General features: G+C 41.0%; 4 protein-coding genes across 7 annotated transcripts; all 4 read right to left on the bottom strand.

Moving 5' to 3' along the window:
• Positions 1 to 360: 360 nt before the first annotated feature.
• LOC125474836 (protein transport protein SEC13 homolog B) lies at positions 361 to 12,997 on the bottom strand. 2 transcript variants are annotated; one of them, XM_048578938.1, is made up of 2 exons: positions 12,938 to 12,997; positions 361 to 1,611 (listed from the first exon to the last, which is right to left on the bottom strand). In XM_048578938.1, exon 2 carries the CDS (start codon positions 1,524 to 1,526, stop codon positions 624 to 626), a length of 903 nt encoding a protein of 300 aa, XP_048434895.1. In that variant the 5' UTR covers positions 1,527 to 1,611; positions 12,938 to 12,997; the 3' UTR covers positions 361 to 623. The 2 variants fall into 2 exon arrangements, with proteins under 2 accessions (XP_048434895.1, XP_048434894.1); XM_048578937.1 differs by lacking the exon at positions 12,938 to 12,997 and adding an exon at positions 1,990 to 2,151.
• On the bottom strand, positions 2,892 to 7,533 carry LOC125474833 (alpha-mannosidase 2-like). Its single transcript, XM_048578935.1, has 4 exons — positions 6,944 to 7,533; positions 6,480 to 6,629; positions 6,203 to 6,235; positions 2,892 to 6,100 (listed from the first exon to the last, which is right to left on the bottom strand). Exons 1-4 carry the CDS (start codon positions 7,505 to 7,507, stop codon positions 3,362 to 3,364), a joined length of 3,486 nt encoding a protein of 1,161 aa, XP_048434892.1. The 5' UTR covers positions 7,508 to 7,533; the 3' UTR covers positions 2,892 to 3,361.
• LOC125474835 (zinc transporter 5) lies at positions 9,451 to 13,079 on the bottom strand. The gene is made up of 2 exons (XM_048578936.1): positions 12,938 to 13,079; positions 9,451 to 12,672 (listed from the first exon to the last, which is right to left on the bottom strand). The coding sequence occupies exon 2, from the start codon at positions 12,552 to 12,554 to the stop codon at positions 9,801 to 9,803; it is 2,754 nt and encodes a 917-aa protein (XP_048434893.1). The 5' UTR covers positions 12,555 to 12,672; positions 12,938 to 13,079; the 3' UTR covers positions 9,451 to 9,800.
• A 1,140-nt stretch (positions 13,080 to 14,219) lies between these two features.
• LOC125474832 (mannose-1-phosphate guanyltransferase alpha-like) lies at positions 14,220 to 18,942 on the bottom strand. 3 transcript variants are annotated; one of them, XR_007256225.1, is made up of 16 exons: positions 18,707 to 18,942; positions 18,526 to 18,623; positions 18,221 to 18,400; positions 18,061 to 18,121; positions 17,896 to 17,942; positions 17,683 to 17,775; positions 17,465 to 17,555; positions 16,978 to 17,026; positions 16,546 to 16,662; positions 16,302 to 16,449; positions 16,023 to 16,115; positions 15,854 to 15,922; positions 15,668 to 15,710; positions 15,394 to 15,548; positions 14,663 to 15,157; positions 14,220 to 14,559 (listed from the first exon to the last, which is right to left on the bottom strand). XR_007256225.1 is itself a non-coding variant. In XM_048578934.1 (14 exons), exons 1-14 carry the CDS (start codon positions 18,753 to 18,755, stop codon positions 15,448 to 15,450), a joined length of 1,239 nt encoding a protein of 412 aa, XP_048434891.1. In that variant the 5' UTR covers positions 18,756 to 18,941; the 3' UTR covers positions 15,233 to 15,447. The 3 variants fall into 3 exon arrangements, 1 of the variants encoding a protein (XP_048434891.1); XR_007256224.1 differs by having other exon boundaries at positions 14,220 to 15,157; XM_048578934.1 differs by lacking the exons at positions 14,220 to 14,559; positions 14,663 to 15,157 and having other exon boundaries at positions 15,233 to 15,548; positions 18,707 to 18,941.
• Positions 18,943 to 19,577: the final 635 nt, after the last annotated feature.

Here is a 19,577-nt window from a genome sequence, read left to right as displayed (position 1 = left end):
ATCTCAGTTCAGAGAAAACCGGGGAATTCGAATTCAAAATGTGAGCTCCGCAGGCATGCAGACACGGCCGTTCATAGAGTGATCTTGGTCCTTTAAGCTTCAACAAAACAGGAAATCAAAAGTCGACCAGTTTTGGTAACGCTCCCCGCTTCATCAATTTCCAGCCAGCGGCAGTAAACGATGACCAACTGTTCCGTTTTGAACTCCCAGACTAACAAAAATCTTGCTATGCAGGTGGGCAAAAGAATTGAGTTTTCGACAACATAGGCAAAGATATCAAAATTTGGTCACAACTTTGAGCATTTCTGCCAAAATGAAAACCAACGACTAGTACGAAGGTCTTAAAAAAAAAAACCGACGAGAAGTGCAACTTATGACTATTACCATTTCACCAGTAAAAAATAAATCAGAAACAGATACACAAGGATGGAAAGCACATACGATCCAACTCCAACTGATTACAATATAAATTCTGAATCTTCATCCCACAATAAGCAAAAACAATTCAATAAACCCCTAACAGGCAAAGTAAAGTCAAACCAAGATAAACCTTTTCTAAGACGCTAGCAATCTAGTTCATGATAATATTAAAAGACAGTAATTGAAAGTAGGAAATACAAAACCTATGGCTCAACTGTGCTTACTTGTTGCCACTCACCGTCGACAGATTCTTTCCACAATGTTACATTGTTATTTCCATCAGCCACAGCCAGCAAGTTTCCGGTTAGTGACCATGACACCCTCCAGACCGGGGTATTAAAATCCTTCAAAACCTTCCCCTCCCATTGCTCACCTTCCTCGGCCACAGTCCAAATCACCACTGTTCCGTCCTGTGAAGCACTTGCGATTGTGGACTTTGGAAGTCCCAAGTTGGGTGCCCATGCTACATCTCTCACCCAATCGCTGTGCATTTGAAGGGCAGGGAAGCAGTCCATCTTCCAGATCCCGTTGTACAGCTTCCACACTTTCACAGTATTATCACACCCACCAGATGCCAGCTTATGAACTGGATCAAGCAGACCAGATCCAACTAGAGCACCAGGAGCCATCGATGGCGCCCATGAAACTGAGGTTACTCCAACAGGGTGGGCTTGATCTATCTTAGTGGTGTCCCAACCACCATCGTCCCTGGCAGTGAAAACCGATATATTCCCATCAGAGGAACCGCAGGCTAAGCTCAGACCAAGTTCATGAGGTGCCCAAGCAATGGAATTTACCGATGACTTGTGGTCGGTAAAAACATGAGCCTGTTGCCACTCATTGGGATTACCCTCCTTCCAAATGATCACCTGACCATCATATGAACAAGAAGCAAGAATCGACCCGAACTTGGGATGCGCCCAAGCTACCTCCCAAACAGGGCCTCTATGAGCTGACAATGTAGCAAGGTGCTGTGAAGCGTTTCCGACACCAATTATCTTAATGGTGGCATCAGACGAAGCTGTTGCTAGACGCTTTCCATAGTAATCCATGGCTACATCGTGGACAGTGTCCTGGTGACCCGTTTCGATCTTCTGGGCAGGCATCGTTACCGATTTATATTCTCGTGCCAAAAATGTCCCCAAATCACCTTCCCTTTAATTTCCTGACCTTGTCTCCTTTATGCTTCCTCTGGATTACAATGTTTTGCATATCAAAATTCAAGTCTAAAATTCTGTAACTAAATTTCCAAATCATTGCAATTCAGATAATTTCTATAGGCAATTTATCTCACAAACAACAAAATATTGAAATAAATACATTCACATTAAAAAAGATGATTCACTGTAAAAACCCATGATTAAATTTTCATATCTTATAATCCAAAATCAATCGCTATTTAAGATTAATAGCAGCAAAAAGTAAATTAATTCCAGAAATTGGGATTTCAGAAGCTCCGTAAGGGAAGATCTAGAAATAAAGTGCGATTATCTGCAAATATCGAGCCAGAAAATTGAACTGATTTAACATCAGAATATAAACAAGGACCGCGGCGGAGGAGCGACTGACCTCTGAGAAGAAGAGAGAGAGAGGACGCGGTGGAGGTCTCTGATCGGAGAACCAAAATTTCTTCAGTTGAGAGAAGGCGCTTATTGTTCTAAGAGAGGAGAGAGATTCGCTAAATTTCGGACTTCAGCAGCTCAGAGCGCGTGCGAAGAATCATGTGAAGAATCATCGCTCCAATAGATGTTAGCCACGTCACCTGTCAATTCAAGGGGAGGAACTCTCTTGGCAAATGGCATCGCCTGTCCAATAGATTTTTGCCATATATTTTAAAGAGAGCATTGTCCAATAGATTTTGGAATTGGATTATCTCCTGAGCTTAGGCTTAGGAGCCTGCTGACCAACACACATGGATCATTGGATTTTGATCCAATAATTACAAATAGGAGGATTCTTTAAAGGTTACAATAATTATAATCGTTGGACCTTGTGTGTTGGTCAGGAGGCTCCTGAGCCCAAGCTTAGGAGAGGATCCAATTCCATAGATATTTACCACATGATTTTCTTTTGATTACAAGAGGCTCAATACACAGAAAAATGAGCGCCTTGCATTCGGGTCTCACGCGAGCTATTATTATAGTAGACCCTGAATACAAGAGGTCTCTCTTGTTTGTGTCTTGGGCGAAAGAAATTCTAGGGTTAGGCCTTCCGAACGACCACGTCCCTGCACACACAAAATCTCACCCAAAGCCACCTGCTGCATTCCGACCCTGCTCACCCGCTATGTGTTCACCAAACATTCCGCTCTACATGGCGCTTGAACCAAAGAAGTTCTCTTTGGACGGACAGGTGACATGGCACGAGTGATCAAACCCAAGAATCTCTTGGATGGAAGTACTTGGACTAAAAATTGGTCACTTCAAAAATAGCCCTCTATCATGTGAACCATTACAAGAAAAATCCAAACATCACCATTAACCTCACTATCATTTTGAACACACAAGTACTAATCTCATACATAATTGTTAGCGGCAGCTTTACAACAAAAAGAATCCCAAGGGCAAGTCTATCAATCAACTTGCTCGCAAGGGCAACCATGGATGGTTGCTTTGACTGTGTCGCTGCTCGTACGAATTGTCTTTGCCCTGACTTGGCAACATGTATTGAAGTAGCAGCATATATCTGGTTCCCACTTTGATCATGTTGATAGTGGGATATGAGAAACCATTGTCATATGCTACTAACCCCATTGAAGAAGCATCCATGAGAATGGAGAAATGAAACCAAGCCACCAGTACCTTCATCCGTGTGGTCGTAACTTGAACTTGTAAGCCTGCATTTCCACGGGAGAGATAAGGACGCATTATAGCGTTTAGCCATGAACACTGCTGAAAAAGCAACCATGAGAATATAGTAAGAAAATCTGCTGCTAGTACATTCATTTGTGCGGCCGCAATTCCAGCTTGTAAGCCTGTATTTCCATTGGAGACATAAGAACGTGTCCGTCTTGAGCAACATCTCCAAATTGATCAGTATACCCAAGCATATCCATGTCCTCATGTAAAAGATTTAAGGAAGTAGCTCTTGCATTAAATACCGCAAGGTCTTTGAACATGTAAAAGAGATTCACAGTCTCATCAGCAAATCTAGTGCACCCTGATCTGCCCTTCCGACAATATGAAGAGTCCCAGTTCTGTCTCTGTAAAATTAGCGCAAACCTAGAATCTCCGAGAGGTTGTTGAGTGTATTTTAGAGGTTGGGGAACCTTAAAACTTACAATATGCAGATCACATGGTAAGGAAGCGGCTAAGGGGGAGAAAGATCTTGGGGGTGGCTGCACTGTTAACTCCTCTGGCTTCTTGTCAATGAATGCATGCAACGGATAGTTCAGGTGAGCACTGACACGGTGAGAAAGAAGAGATGGGTTCAAGGGCAATGGGTTGGAAACTGGGTTTGATGTGGCTGAAATATTAGACTCCACAACGATGTGGAAGATTACATTCATAGCACGGTTGTCCATCACTCCTTGTCCAAGACCTCGTCCATCATCTCTTACCAAACGACGGTCAAGCATAATCTCCAACCATCCATTTTTAAGACTTGCGACACCCAATGACTGCCGGGAATGGACTGTAAAGCGCTGACCATTGGAGCCCTGCATGAATGCAAGAGCGGGCATAGGGTAATAATTGCCCTGAACTGGGATTTTATCATAGGTTTCTCTCCGACTCATCTGAAAGCCATTTAAATCAGAAAAGAATATCCTTTTGTTATCAACATCTGTTTTATACCTAACTATCAACTCCTTGTCATCAAACTCCTGGCCGAGAAGCTCAACATGATACTCCTTCTCAATGAGAAATTCCTGTACAGTATTCTCTCCATTGTAGATACGGGTGCTATGAGAAATGGGGCTCTTCTCCCATGCAGTCCTTGGATAAGAGTAAACTTCCTGCACCAAAGGGCCCTCAGAGATCACCAACTGCCCACCTTCTTCGATGATAGGCTGGGCATCACCTTTGGGTTTAAATAGGTAGGCTCCACTTCCCGAGCTAGAGTACATAGCTATTTCCTCACCCGCAACATTTTGCGAACCATTCTTATAGCTTATTTTCTGCAGCAAGCCATGCTTCACATCAAAGGTGAGTATTTGGTTCCTGTTCTGGATTTCAGCAACATCAGCATCTGGTTTTGAGCAAGCATATGGAGTGGGACAAGATAAAGAACCAGACTTTGAGAAAAATTTTAGTTTTGCTGGTTTGGCCTTTTCACATCCAACAAAACCATTAGCAATGTAATATGTTTGCAACCCCAATGCAGGAACAGAAGCCTGCCAGTAGACACGGTGCCTTCCAGTAAAAGTTTTGCTTTTATCATGCTGAAGCTCAGGGGATATTTGGCTTTGAACACATGTCCAGTTTGAGTCTAGAACAGTAACATCTGGACGGTTAACAATAACCATCACAACCTCTTCTCTTGTCTGCTCCAAAGGATTAAAAAACACCACCGACCGTCTAGTTCCTTCATGGGCCATGATTGCTCTATGAACAGGCTGAACATCATATTTAGATCTCACCTGTTCTGGCTCAAACTGAGACGGGTTATTCTCATTTTTCTCATGGCGCATTCCGAGCAGTACTTCAATAGCTTTAGACATGAAAATCTGCAAGTCCTGCAAAGATGTGTGCATCCGAGTCCCATAGTCCAGGACCACATGATCTTTAGCAGTACCAGTCACTCCATCGTGATGCTGGAAAAGAGCTAAGTTCCTCCTAGCAGCAGCCAACTTGTAGGAGAACCCCATGGGCAACTTTTCACATTGTGGTTTCTGGCAGTACCCAAGCAGGAAAGCAATCATCATCTCTGTGGTACGAATTGTCTGCTCGAGAACTCGATCAACAGCCTTGAAGAAAGGCCTGGAAACATAATAGCCACTCCAATAGTCCTGTTGCCTATCAGCATAAGTGAAGAAGTCACCTGACAAAGAAGGAAAACCCCCAACCTGAAAGGAACCAATCTCACCAGGAAGTGAATGATTTATTCTTTCAGCCTCCTCACGAAGGGTCCAAAAGTAATCTTCCAGGGTTCCAAACTTGGCCTCTGTGTTTAAACTGGGATTAGAATTGATATAATCAAACAACATTTGGTAGTTCCTAAACTGAGCTTCAGCTTCATCGATGCTTATGTAGCGGAAATCATCTCCAAGAGGAATAAGAAGTGTATTTGTCCTGTACAGTGTTGATTTCTTCTTATATTGATCTAGTAGAATAAGTGCCCGCTCCTGAACATTTCCCTGGTTGGTCTCTACTGGATCGTCTCCCCACGGACAGAGTTCATAATCAAAGCCACGCATTCGAGCAAAGTCAAACTGACAACAAATAGCAGGCTCTGGCCCACAAGTATGTGGAATATCATAAGAATAAAAGGGCATCATGTGGACAAAAATATCGGTAGTTTCATCCACATCCCAGCTCTGACGCCATATATACTCCAAATTTTTATGCAGTGCAAGTTCCTTCTTCAGCTCATAATGGGTCCTCTGAATAAGCATATTTTCGAAACCCATGCGACGGAGAAGATATGCCATGGTAGGTGAGTATCCAAATGGATCTATCGCCCAAGCATTTTTAGGAATAGCCCCAACAGTTTCGTTCAACCACATATTTCCTTCTGTCATCTGACACATCCATTGCCCAAAGATAAAATCAGCAACTCGGCAGCAAAAGAGACGCATAAAATCATAAAAAAAGAACAATATTAAAAATGAAAATAAATGTACCTGCTCAATTATGGCATAATAATGTGAATTAGCCTGCATCAAGAAGAAGAACCAATGTATTAAGCTTCAACAACACAAACGCATTAATTACAAAATCACGTCAGGTACTAGGAGTAATCTAAGCATATGGTAATACTCTGACCACCGGAAAAAGAAAAGAGACTTGTACCTAGATGCAATGGGGTGGTGACAAGAACCCAATATCATATAATACTAGTCGATAATCAAGTAAAAACAAACATGCGGTTAAACAAAAGCCTACGAATATGAATATTACCTCATCGTTCATTACCCAGCCACCTCCAACAATTTCGAGCTGACCATTTTTCACCAAATTGGTGAATGACTCCCTTTTGTGATCAGAGGCGTCTCTCCACCATCTTTCCAGATAAGACATCTCTTCCCATATAAACTTGCGCCGAGAATCCTACACATCCAAGAAAAATCCACCCAATTAAATCTCACACAAACTTGGAAAGTCTCGAAAGCAGAAAAGCAAAACCAAAGATTATGCATAATCTATATTTTTTCTCAGCTGCAATTACTGCTATAACACAAAATGCAAGTTCTTCTATAATTAAAACAATCAATCCAAGAAAAGGTATTAGCATTTAGCTGATATATTAACTGGATCATACGAACTCAATGCACTAATCGTATAAAACAAGAAAATTTAACACCAAATGAGCAAAATTTAAGCTCAAAGCAAAACCCAATTGAAAGTTTGAATCTTCTGCTCACCTTCGAAAGCGTATCGACAATGGTGTCAAGAATATGTCTGGATTGCACATCGTAGTACTCTTCCACCGTGAGCTTCCAGCCGGGATCGTTATGCGAATGGGGCACCACGATCACCTTCAATTTCTCAGAGTCCCACTCGTCCCCTTTGTAGCTCACCCGCCACCCCTGCTTCCACGGCCCGCCCTCCACATCCGAGAAGTCAATCTTGTCGTACAGGTCCTTGGTGGTGAGGTCGACGGTGGCCCCAGCATCGGCGTCGGCGGCCGAGACGGTCTTGCGGGAAACGGGCTTTCGGGGCTTGGAGAAGCGGGCGGGGGATTTGGATTTGAAGTGGGAGGAGAGGGGTGTGGGGACGCCGTAGCGGAGGAAGACAATGAGGAAAAAGAAGAGGGAGATCGAGATGCCGATAACGAAGAAGTTTGCGAAGATGAAGTCGCGGAGGGGTAATCGCCTGCGGGGCTTTCTGGTGAGCTTGGATTTGGGGTTGGATGCGGAGGAGGAAGGGAGGAGGGAGTTGGCCCAGCCGCCGCGGCGGGTGCTGCCAATGTACGACGAGAAAGCCATTCCCGTTTGTTTTGTTTTGGGGGAAATGAGATCGAAGGGAGGAAGGGAGGAGGAGGAGACGGACTTTGCAGTCAGTCGTTTGCTTGCTGATGGTGGGTGGGACCCTAGGCCGAGAGTTTTCAGTGTTGCAGTTGTTGTACTTGCAGTCTTTGTTTAGTCGAATGATGAATACCAAATTAACGATCGGATCCGTTGGATTATGGGACTTTTGTTTTCGAATGAGTATCCTCTTCGGATTCTCTACGTGAGAATTTTAGAATTCCTCAATTACATTCATTTATCATATATTATGTAGTTAGTTTTTATTAAATATTATTTATATTTAATTTTAAATAAAAAAATTTATAATAATTTTTGACCGCATGATATACAATATACAGATGTAATTAAAGAATTTCTAGAATTCTTACAAAGAGAATCTGAAAAGAATACTCTGCTCTTTCTTTTCCACGCTATAATTATAATAGGAGAAAATTAGGCACTAGAAAAGTATAAAGGAGACAAAGTCATGGTACCATCTTGTTCTAAAATTCCCACTTAGGACTGCATAGGCCTTTATCTAGACGTTAGATAGTTGGTTACCATCTCAATTAATTTTTATCCGTTCATTGTACATTGTGCAGTTAGTTTTCGTTAAGTATTATTTATATTTAATTTTAAATAAAAGAATTTACAATAATTTTTTACTGTACAACATACAATGAACATATGTGATTGAAGAATTATCGGATTTCTTACAAGAGAAACCAAAAAAGATCCTCATTCTTTCTTTTCCACGCTATTGACTTTTTGATCTTTCATGCTCATATTATAATCGGAGAAAATTGGGTACCAGAAAAGTATAAAGGAGACAAAGTCATGCCACTACGTTTTTCTCATTCTAAAATCCCCGTTTAACACTGGTTAGGCCTTTATCTAGACGTTAGATAATTGGTTATCGTTCTAATTAATTTTTAGGTGTTTGAAATTAAGAAATAATATTTAAACCTACCTAGGAGCCCGTCTAAAAGCTTGCTTAAGTCGCAACCCTCTTTTAGATAGAAAATAAATAATTTTTCATTTTATATTTTATTTGTTCAATAAATTGTTTTTATGTTTTCAATATGTTCTAATACTTTATCATTGATGTCATTCTATTCCAATACAATTATATATATATTTTAAGTATAAATTGACAATATTTTACATGTTATATAATAATTTAAGTAAAATTAATTTCTATTGCTCGACTAATACCTTTTAGAGCCTTGCATTTTCTTCGCAATTTTAGATACAAGTTTTAGACTTTTGGATTAAAGACTCTCAACGGCTCAGTCAGACCAAAAGTGAGATGTCATTTAGAATTAAAAAAAGAATCTTCTCTCTCCTCTTTATTTGTCCAAAAAAAAAAACAAAAAATAGCGTTTCTTTGGTCAAAAAAGATAGAAGCACTTTTTAGAAAGCACGTGGATTGACCGATAAAACAAAGCAGCACATGCGAGTTGCTCGCTCAGAAATAATTTGAAAAAAAAAGCACTCCGAATTTCCCCATAAAATTTCGATGTAATTCTAATAGAAACATAGACATTCCACACGCCAAATAAAAAATTCCAATTTTTTTTTGTCCAAATTTCCACGGATTCGAACCAACATGCACATAACTTGCAAGAGAAACTTGATCATATAAAGCCTATTTAGAAACCCTAAACCCTAATGAAATAATTGAACTCGAATGCAATTGGCACGAACTTCTTTGGAAAACAATTCCTACGTAAATATGATTTCCTCCTATGCGCTAACGTTAAACGTCTTCCCGACCTCTGAAAAGGAGTGGATAACCGTGGTCTGCCATTAGTTATCTCCATTTTTAAACAAGAGGGCTCTGCGAATTGGTCAACTGAATATAGTGATAATTTCGTTCCAAATTGGCGAGAACATAGTGCCACTCTAGTCGCACACTCCAATTTCCCGTGTAACATAAATTATATTGCCTGCAAAAAGAAGTGTACATATCCAATCTACCCAACAAAAAACTATCGCCCTTTGCATGTTTCTTTACATGTTCAAACACAATTACATGCATGCCCATATATTCAAGCAGAGATAGATTTGGCACAATAAACTTTATAATGTCGGACAAAATCTTTCTCAGCTTCAAGATGCACACGAAGTCCCCGAACGATGGCAAAAGGGGCGCTGGAGAATCCATCTGGAACTACCAACAGGCTCCTTGATCGCATCAAGTCCGCAACAAATGGGCTACAATGTCACTGTCAATTCTGTCGAGGGATGAAAGTTGTCGAACGTTACAATGCTATGATCCAACGCATTCCAACTGCAATGTTAAGTCCTTGACTCCAGCTTCGTGTAGTACGTGTGAGACCTTTGCCTTTGCAGCAGCCTTGTCGATTTCTGTTGAGACATGGAGATGGAGAGTCCCCACTACGTCGCTGTTTGTGAAACTCCATATGTGCCAGTTCCGAATGCCAGAAACCCCCCTTATCTTCCTAACCTCGATAAGAGCTTTTCTCAAATCCTGCTCGTGTGCTCTGGGAATTCTTTGGAGCAAGATTTCTGCCGAGTTTCTAAGTAATGGGATAACCGAAGATATAATCAAGACGGAAATGAATATTGAGCAGGCAGGATCAGCAACCAGCCATCCCTTGTACTTAATCAAGAGGGTTGATATCACAACTCCGACACTTCCCAAGGTGTCAGCCAAAACGTGCAAAAATATTCCTTCCATGTTGTGGTCAATGTGGCGATGTTGATGCTTAGCTGATTTTTCTCCATCAATTGGCTGTTTATGGCTATGGAAACCTGGTTCTTGAATGTGAGATTCCGCCACTTGATGGGGTAAGCTTCCATGAGTGTGGGCATGGTCATGGTGTTCGTGCTGGTGGGCATGGTCATGGTGTTCGTGCTGGTGGGCATGGTCATGGTGTTCATGCTGGTGGGGATGGTCATGATGTTCGTGCTGGTGGGCATGGTCATGGTGATGATGTTGGTGGGCATGATCACCTTCGTCATGGTCGTGACAATGGCCATCGTGATGATGGTGGTGGCTATGAACGTGGCTGTCATGCTTTCTATGGCCATGGTGGTCAAGCTGATCATGTTGGTGATCATGGCACTCTTTGCTTCCGCAATTGTGATCTTTAGAACTGATAGAACTGCCATGTTGGTGTTCATGATGATGGTCATGATGGCCAGAACATGATTTTTCATGGTCTTCACTGAAAATAGGTATACATTCCTCATGCTTTCCATGACCTTCATGATTATGCCCAAGAGAGTCATGCGAATGCGGGTGATGCTGGGAGTGGGAGCATGATCCTGATCCACCATGAGCATGATGATGCTCCTCGTGAAAGAAGATTAAACCAACCACATTAACAAGAAGCCCCCCGATCGAAACAACTAATAAACTGCTAGTCGATATCTCCTGAGGGTCCAAAATCCTCTCAAACGACTCCAAAACTATCAACAATCCAACCAACACCAGGAAAACAGCATTCGTATATCCCGAAAGAACCTCAAATCTCCCACGCCCATAATTATACTGATTGTTTGCAGGCAAGCGAGAAATATACGAAGCATATAGCCCAATTGCAAGAGCAGCACAATCAAACAACATGTGACAGGCATCAGATATCAGCCCCAGACTATTGCTCATGAACCCAGCAGCAAATTCCACAAACATGTACCCAGTATTGATCATAAGGAAAAGCGCAATCTTGCGTGACTTCCTCTCACTCAAAATGTGCTTAATCGGCTTCATAATGGCGGTAGTAAACGATTCTGAAGACTCCATCCCCAGTTCAAGATATTTCAAATAGTAAGGATCCAATTCCCTAACAGCAACATACAGTAACAAACCACATAGCAACAGTCCCCAAAGTGATAATTCAGGAAAATAGAACAACTCCAACACAAGAGTACACAGAAATGTTACCATATACTCTCTTCGGAAATCGTTTGAACTCAATGACTTGTCATCACTAAAACTTTCACTCAGAAGCACCCCGAAAACAACGGTGTTTGCCAGAGGCCAAATTAAAGTTCCCACTGAAACTCCATCTCCCTCAGCTTCAAACATGAAAAAACTCACAACAGCAGGAATGAACAGCACAACAGTTGTAAAAAACAGCGAAATTACACGAACCCGTTTTCGACCCAATTGCCTAATTGTTCCCCAATTCATCGATACCCGTTCGTAGCAACCCAAAAATCCAGCGAGAAATGGAAGCATCATTGGCCAAATTCTCACACAATTGACTCTTGGAAACAGTGAAAGTCCCAAACTTTCAACCAATTTAGCAGAAAATGGGAAGCAGTCAATCCGATCCCAACTCATAGATAACAAAAATAACCCAGAAAACAGAGCGAGAAACCCACGGACCTTGGAGGACCGATTCCGATCGCCGCCGACACTCGAATCCTGGCCATCCGCCAAGAACCGGGCCGCCACGTTGCCGGACAATTCTGCCAGGATCATGGCGGCGGTGCCGCAATAACGAAGCGCCTGAAACCGGAGGAGGAAGACCACGGCAAGAAGAATCGATTTGGCAACCAAGATTTTGTGCTGGGACTGTGTGATCAAGGTGAGGGAGAAGATGGGTTGGTTTTGCTTTTGGTGAAAAGGGTCTTTGGAAGAGGAGGAGGAGGTGAGGAGGGAGGAGGAGAGGGTGAGGAGGAAGGAGAGGAGAGAGACGAGGAAGGAGAAGGGGAAGAGAGAGAAAGAAGGAGAGGAACGGAGGAAAGGGAGGAGGGAATAAAGGGAGCGGAGGGAGAGGAGGAGGAGGAAGAGGAAGGAGAGGGAGGACTTGCTGCTGTTGGGGTTGAACGGTTTGGGGTTGAGGGATGAGAGGCGGTATTTGGACGGAGTTGCAATCGGGGTCGATGAGAAAGGGTAAACAGGGTACTGTCTAGATGTGGCGGTGGTGGGTGTGGTGGAGAAGGCGGTGGTTGTAGTGGTGGAGAAGGTGGTGGGGGTGGTGGGACGTTGGGGGAGTGAGAGGCGGTGAGGCCTGTGCTGGTGGTGGTGGTGGTGGTGGTGATCGGCCATGTTCCCAAATCACCTTTCCCTCAATTTCCTGAATTTGTCTCCTTTATTGCTTCCTCTAGATTACAATGTTTTGCTTATCAAAATTCAAGTCTTGTTCTACACCTAAATTCCCAAATCACTGCAACAAACAACAAGATATTGAAATAAATAAATTCAAATTCATAAAAAAATTATTCAATATAATTAAATATCCAAAATCAATGGCAAATTAAGGTTAATTGCAGGAAAAAATAAATAAATTAATTCCAGAAATAGTGACTTCAGAAGCTCCGTGAGGGAGGATCTAGAAATGAAGAGTGATAGATCTGAAAATATCGTGTCAGAGAATTGAATTGATTTCTCATTGAAATATAAATAAGGATAACGGCGGAGGAGCGGCTGACCTCTGAGAGGAAGAGAGAGACGACGCGGTGGAGGTCTCTGATCGGAGAACCAAAATTTCTCCGCTTGGAGAAAGCGCTTGTCGTCTGTGTGCGAGAGAGCTGCTAAATTTCAGGCTTCAGCTGCTCAGAGCGCGTGGGCTTTGACCTGTTAGCCCAGTTGGTCTTATACGGGAGAAATTTTGTATGTAACGAGAATACAAGTGGTACACCATGTGTTTTTATGTAAATGTTGAGAAATTTTATTTTTTAAATTGTTAACTTTTTAATACATATATCCCACTATTTGTATAATGACACATGGTATACCACCTCACCTCATGTGCCGGTAACATTGAAAAATCTCTCCTTATCATTATGAAAATAATCGACCCACCAATAGATGTTTGCCAAGTCACCGGACTATTCAAGGAGAGGAACTTTCTTGCCAAAGTGTTAGTTGCACCACTGGTCCAATAGATTTTTGCCACATATTTAAAGAAAGAATATCTCGTCCAATAGATGTTTGTCACATGATTTTCTTTTGATTACAAGAGGTTCAAGATAAATTAGAGATTTATCAGTGTGACAGTATACGAGGTGGTACATCATGTATCATTATACAAATGATGAAATATATATATAGAAAAAAAGTTAATAACTTAAAAAATGAAAATTTTCACCGCTTACATAAAAACAGGTGGTATATCATCTGTATTTCAGTCACAATGAAAAATTTCTCCAAGATACAGAAAAAGATGAGCTCCTTGTATACGGGTCTCACGCGACTTGTTTGTGTTTTGGGCAAAAGAAATTCTAGGGTTTGGACTTCTGGATGGCTTCATCCTCCCACACACAAAGTCTCACCCAAGGCCCCCAGCTGCATTCCGACCCTGCTTGCCAGCTATGTCTAGACCGAACAGCCTGCACCACATGGCGCTTGAACCACAGAAGTTACTCTTTGGAAGTGACATTGCACGGGTGATCAAATCTAAGAATATCTTGGACGAATGTACTTGGACAAGAAATTGGTTTAACGTATGCAAATTAAAAAATAATCAGCATGTAGTTATAGATCACAATCAAAATACAAAGCCCAAACATCACCATTAGATCGTTTGAAAGTGGTTTTCAAATTGGTGAAAGAGCATTTCGTGAAAATATTTTTGAAATTAGTGTCTGGTGAATATACAAGTAAAGATGTAGTTCTTGTACACAACACTAGTGCTTCTTGCAAGAGACTAGTGTTACATAATCACTTCAAGTGCTTTTAAAACCCAAAAGCATTTTCTCTAAAAGCGTTTTAGGCTTTTAAACACTTCCAAACGAGTCCTTAGCCTCAATATCATTTTGAACACACAAATACTAGTCTATCAATCGTTAGCAGCACAAATACTAATCTCATGCATAATTGTTAGCAGCAGTTTTACAACAAAGTGAATCCCAAGGGAAAGTCTATCAGTCGACTCGCTCGCAAGGGAAACCAGGGATGGTTGCTTTGACTGTATCGCTACTCGTACGAATCGTCTTTGCCCTGACTTGGCAACAGATATATGGTTCCCATTGAAGAAGCTTCCATGAGAATGCAGTAATGAAATCGGTCGCTAGTACCTTAGCCCGTGTGGTCCTAACTTGAACTTGTAAGCCTGCATTTCCACGGGAGAGATAAGGACACATCATTGCGTTTAGCTAAGAACCCTGTTGAAAAAACAACCATGAAAATACAGTAAGAAAATCTGTTTCAAGTACATTCATTTCCGCGGCCGCAATTCCAACTTGTAAGCCTGCATTTCCATTGGAGACATAAGAACGTGCCTGTCTTGAGCAATGTCTCCGAATTGCTCAGTATATCCAAGCATATCAGTGTCCTCGTGTAAAAGATTTAAGGAAGTAGCTCTTGCATTCAATACTGCAAGGTCCTTGAACATGTAAGAGAGATTCACAGCCTCATCAGCAAACCTAGTGCACCTGATCTGCCCTTCCGACTATATGAAGAGTCCCAGTTCTGTCTCTGCAAGATTTGGGCAAACCTAGAATCTTCGAGAGGTTGCTGAGTGTATTCTAGAGGTTGGTGAACCTTAAAACTTACAATATGCAGATCACATGGTAAGGGAGCAGCTAAGGGGGCGAAAGATCTTGGGGGTGGCTGTACCGATAACTCCTCTGGCTTCTTGGCAATCCAAATTTCCTCTGATTCGAACCAACATGCATATTACTTGTACGGGTAACATGCTCGTATCAAGCCTGATTTAAGAACCAAACAAGCCTCGGAAATTTAAGAACCCAGAATTGAACTCGAATCCAATTGGCACGAACATATTCGGAAACAATTACTTTATAAAAATTAACTTTTAGATATCTGATACAAATGCATTACAAAATTGTTGCCTTTAAGTTGCCGAATAAAAATGTTGCCCATCTGTTCTTGTAGCTCAATTATACAATACACTGGTTAACCAAAATAATTAAACAAAACATACCAGCATGAACACGAGCAGCAACCGAAAACCAGGAAGCAAGCTCTCTCTTGGAGATTATAAAATGATTTCCTCCTGTACGCTAACGTTAAGAGTCTTATTTGGGAGAACGATGCTGTTGATCACCACAACTTCGTCTTCAACTGTCACCTCTTCTCCTGCCAAAAGAAGAAAAAATGAGGGCTCTTCAAATTGGTCAACTGAATTGAAAATTTTCCTTGCACATCAACAGCAATAAATTCATAGAAGAAAGGAAGGAGAAACCAGGCATGCATACCAAGGATGGTAATTCCAAGCTTTGCGTTGTAGTCTCCGTCAGCCTAAACCAGTCAGTTAAGTTTTTAGTTAGTAACAAGAATGAGGAGCAATCCGCACAAGTTCAGAGAAATCTATAACTTAACAGAACGGTATGTTACTAGTTTCATTCACTAATCATGCAACTACATCCAACAACAGCATTTACCTGGACACGCGACCATTTTCCAATACACGACTTCCATCCAACAATAGCATTTATAACAACTGCATTTTCCTGTCATGACACAGAAAATTGAAGAGTTCGGATAAATTCACAAAAGCATCCCCAATACACAAAAGTTCTTGTCTATCCATCAATATACCAACTTCAATACCTTGATTTCCACGTCGTCCAAGATAATGCAATTTATAAGCCTTACTCCTGCACCTACACGAACATTTGCTGAAAGAGACACATCGGGACCAATCTGTGCACAAAAGTAACTCACGAGTTAGAAGGAAATGTGGAAGAAGGAAGCTCTAAGTAATGATTGTGCTGCTGCCTCCAATATATTCACTATCCTACTTCATCCAATATTTATGTACAAAACATACATGCAACTGTGAACAAGGATAGAACAAAATAGTAGATGATGATATGGAAGTGGTACCACCTTACAAGTTGGATGTACTTTTGCCGATGGATGAACATAAACATCACCAACAATTCTAGCATTCTTGGTACCATCTCCACTAGCTAAATGATGTTCGGAGTTAATTCGGAATTGAGAAAGATACAAACCCGAACATTTCAAAGACATTCTGTAACAGCAAACAAAGATTAGTATAAGGCAAATGATAAGAAACGTTTAAGAAAAAAGAAAAAATAAATGAAGCTATTAGGAAAATTTAAGCTACCCTGGAGTCTTGATCTGTTCCCAAAAATCCATGGTCTCATATGTATACAGTTTATTCTTTCCAGCAAGAGGTGACAAAATATCTTGATCCAATCTAACAAAATCTGTGGGAAGAGTCCTGTTGAAAGGAGTGTATATCAACATTAAAAGTGACACACTCTGAATTTAAAGTTTAAACCAATAACAACTCTATTTGTAAACGCACGTTATATCGCCTTCGTGCCACAAGAAATGACATTCCAGGGGATTTCAAACAAACGTTCCTTCTTCTAGTACTAACACGAAATATCTTAACTTATATATAGGTATTCACAATGGATATGATCCGGACAAGCGGTAAGCATTTCTCAGGCTGAAACCAGGGAATTAAATGAAAATAGCTATAAATTCATTATTCAAAGTAAAAGTATGCAACCAGGAGAAAGACGCAAACCTTGTTGCAGACTGGAGGGCTTCAAAGCTGGAAACACGACGCAAATTAGCTGCAATTGTCAAATACAAATTCAGACTCCCTGAAGAAGCTATAAGTTCATTATTAAGATATGGACAAACGTTGATGAATGCTGCATGGCTATTCATTTGCATCATGATCCAAGCTCCATGACATGATTTTGAATATTCTATGGAGTTCCCTTACATCCAAGGTTTGTTGGTATAGTAAAGTACTAACATCTATCAAAATATCTCGTTTGCATCAAGTTAGTATCTCGCCTAACAATAAAATAAATGATTCATTCACTGTGAAATTCAAGCATATTTACTTCATAGGGATAAAAGGAAATAGGAAAAGCAATACGTGTTGAGGCAAACTTTGTTATCAATAATCACAAATGAAGTAATATAATAACTTTAGAGCCAGAAATTGATCCCAAGTGCAAACCAATCCACAACTATAATGCCAGTTAAAAAAAAAACCCAACCTCTGCCTTCTCGGTGACTGGAGACTTCTTGAATGGCAGTAAAAATATCTGGAGTAAATACATATACACCACAGTTGATCAAATCGCTCACCTGCATTAAGAAAATAGATAACCCTTACCAAATGTGGCCGGGAACAAGCAAATAAAACGAAGAATTGAGATCATCAAGCACCAACTAAATAAACAATTTCTGAACATTAACTGCATCGTGTACGTACAAAAGTCTCTGGCTTCTCAGTATAATGCAATAGTTCTTTGGTGGCAGGATCAGCAACCAACTCCCCAAACTGGTTCGCAGATTCTGCAGAAACCTACATATGAACCAAAAAAACAAAGAATAGCATGACGAAAAACAAAGAAGAAGAGCGTCAGCTATATGGAGCAGAGTTGCAACATATTCAACAATTCTAGCCGTCTGTCAACAAACTAACCTTAATTACTAACATTGTACCTGTTCCCTTATATCTTTTATGAGCCTCTGCAACAACAAACAACAACAAGAAGCAACAAAAACAATTACTTTCTCGAAGTCCTATTTATAAATCCAAGCAATAAACTTTTCGTTAACATACACGAACATGGAAAATAAAACTCACCAAGCATGTCTACAAGTGGAAAACTGCAGCAAACATCACAATTCAACAAAAAGATATGAGACTGTTCCACAGACACAAACACAACATTGTTAAGCAAATCTTAGTACACACATAACAGTGGAAAATGGAGACAAACGAGCACTGAGCATAGAGTTCGAACCGGGCTGTCTTCCATGATGATATCTCTGTAGTAATAAAGTCCGCCGGCGGAACCGTGAGGCTTGTCCTCTCTCAAGTACCTCACTGGCACTTTGAGCTCATTGGAAATGGAAGACACATACAGTGCGAATTCTTTCTCTTCATAGAATCCAACCAAATAGATTTGAGCTAAATTAGGTATCTGTAACATAAAATCAAGCATTCAATTCTTGCAATTGAATTCAAATCCAAATTCTTTGATGGGACTTCGGTTAAAGATTGAAAAGCCAAAATCCAAAAGCTAAAAGCTAGAAGCCAAAAGCCAACCTTTTTACAAGCTGAAATGGGGTGGTGCACCATGGCCTGCCCGGCCAATGGGAAAAGCGGTTTCGGAGTGTTGAATGAAAGAGGCCGGAATCTAGTGCCTGCCCAGAAAATTAAACGCAACAAAAATCAGAAAATTAAACGCAACAAATTCTTTGATTAGGAATTGTACGAAGAGTAGTACCTTTGGTGGGCCCGCCCACCATGATTACAGCGACTACCTTCTCCTCCATGACTGAAAGAACCCCTAGATCTTGAGCTGGACTGGAGATTTCAACTCCACGGAGACGAGCTGAAAGTTTGAAGCTTTGGAGGAGGAGGAGAGAGTTCGTTATTGACTCACTGTCCAAGTTTTTACAGTTTAAAAGCACTTTTGCTGACTTTGGGCTTCTGCGGTGAGACTTGCGAACGGATCATAATTTGGATAAAATCGGATCCCAGGGGAGAATATTACATGAACTCAACAGTCTCAACGACGTCGTTCGGCTGAAGCCGCGCTTATGCGCACGTGAGGGATTTTTACGTTGGTTAACGTTTTGTTAAAAAATCTCTTTTTTGGCACTTGTTTTAAGTCTCCGTTTGTAGATTAAAATAATTTAAAATATACATAGTCGTTATTAACTATCTAGTAATTTAGTTCAACGGTAATTATCATTCTAAAGTTAATATAAAATAGGCTGTGTGCAGTTAGATTAAAACTACTTTCACACTCGAATTTCTCTCGTAATATAAATTATATTAAAATATCGCTGGACCGCGAACCACAAACTACGTTGTCTGCGAAAAGAAGTGTACATATCCAATCCACCGAACAAAACTATCGCCCATTGCATGTTTCTTTACATGTGCAATTACACAAACATGAGCAACCATTTCTCGTGACTGGAGGGAAAGATGCATGCCCATATTCAAGCAGAGAAAGATTTGATTTCATTAAGTTTATAATGTCCGACAAAATCTTTTCTCAGCTTCAAGGTGTACACGAAGAAGTCCCCGAACGATGGCAAAACAAAAAAGGCGCCGGAGAGTCCATTTGGAACTACCAACAGGCTCCT

This window comes from the organism of the source record quoted next, unplaced genomic scaffold, assembly GCF_019419815.1.
Source record: "Pyrus x bretschneideri cultivar Hongxiangsu unplaced genomic scaffold, Pyrus_bretschneideri_v1 Contig13, whole genome shotgun sequence".
Lineage (NCBI taxonomy): Eukaryota > Viridiplantae > Streptophyta > Magnoliopsida > Rosales > Rosaceae > Pyrus > Pyrus x bretschneideri.
The sequence above is the reverse complement of the archived record's forward strand: the minus strand, read 5'-3'. Positions and strand labels throughout refer to the sequence as shown.

Bases quoted from the DNA above. Each gene is read 5' to 3' on its own strand.
- LOC125474832 (XM_048578934.1), bottom strand. From the start codon at position 18,755: ATGGAGGAGAAGGTAGTCGCTGTAATCATGGTGGGCGGGCCCACCAAA. The intron at 17,556-17,682 runs GTACGTACACGA...TTCTTAATGCAG, and splicing joins CTGAGAAGCCAGAGACTTTT to GTGAGCGATTTGATCAACTG. The intron at 15,923-16,022 runs GTATTGAAGTTG...GTGTCATGACAG, and splicing joins TGGACGACGTGGAAATCAAG to GAAAATGCAGTTGTTATAAA.
- LOC125474835 (XM_048578936.1), bottom strand. From the start codon at position 12,554: ATGGCCGATCACCACCACCACCACCACCACCAGCACAGGCCTCACCGC.
- LOC125474836 (XM_048578938.1), bottom strand. From the start codon at position 1,526: ATGCCTGCCCAGAAGATCGAAACGGGTCACCAGGACACTGTCCACGAT.
- LOC125474833 (XM_048578935.1), bottom strand. From the start codon at position 7,507: ATGGCTTTCTCGTCGTACATTGGCAGCACCCGCCGCGGCGGCTGGGCC. The intron at 6,630-6,943 runs GTGAGCAGAAGA...TTGGATGTGTAG, and splicing joins TTGTCGATACGCTTTCGAAG to GATTCTCGGCGCAAGTTTAT. The intron at 6,101-6,202 runs GTACATTTATTT...TGGATGTGTCAG, and splicing joins ATTATGCCATAATTGAGCAG to ATGACAGAAGGAAATATGTG.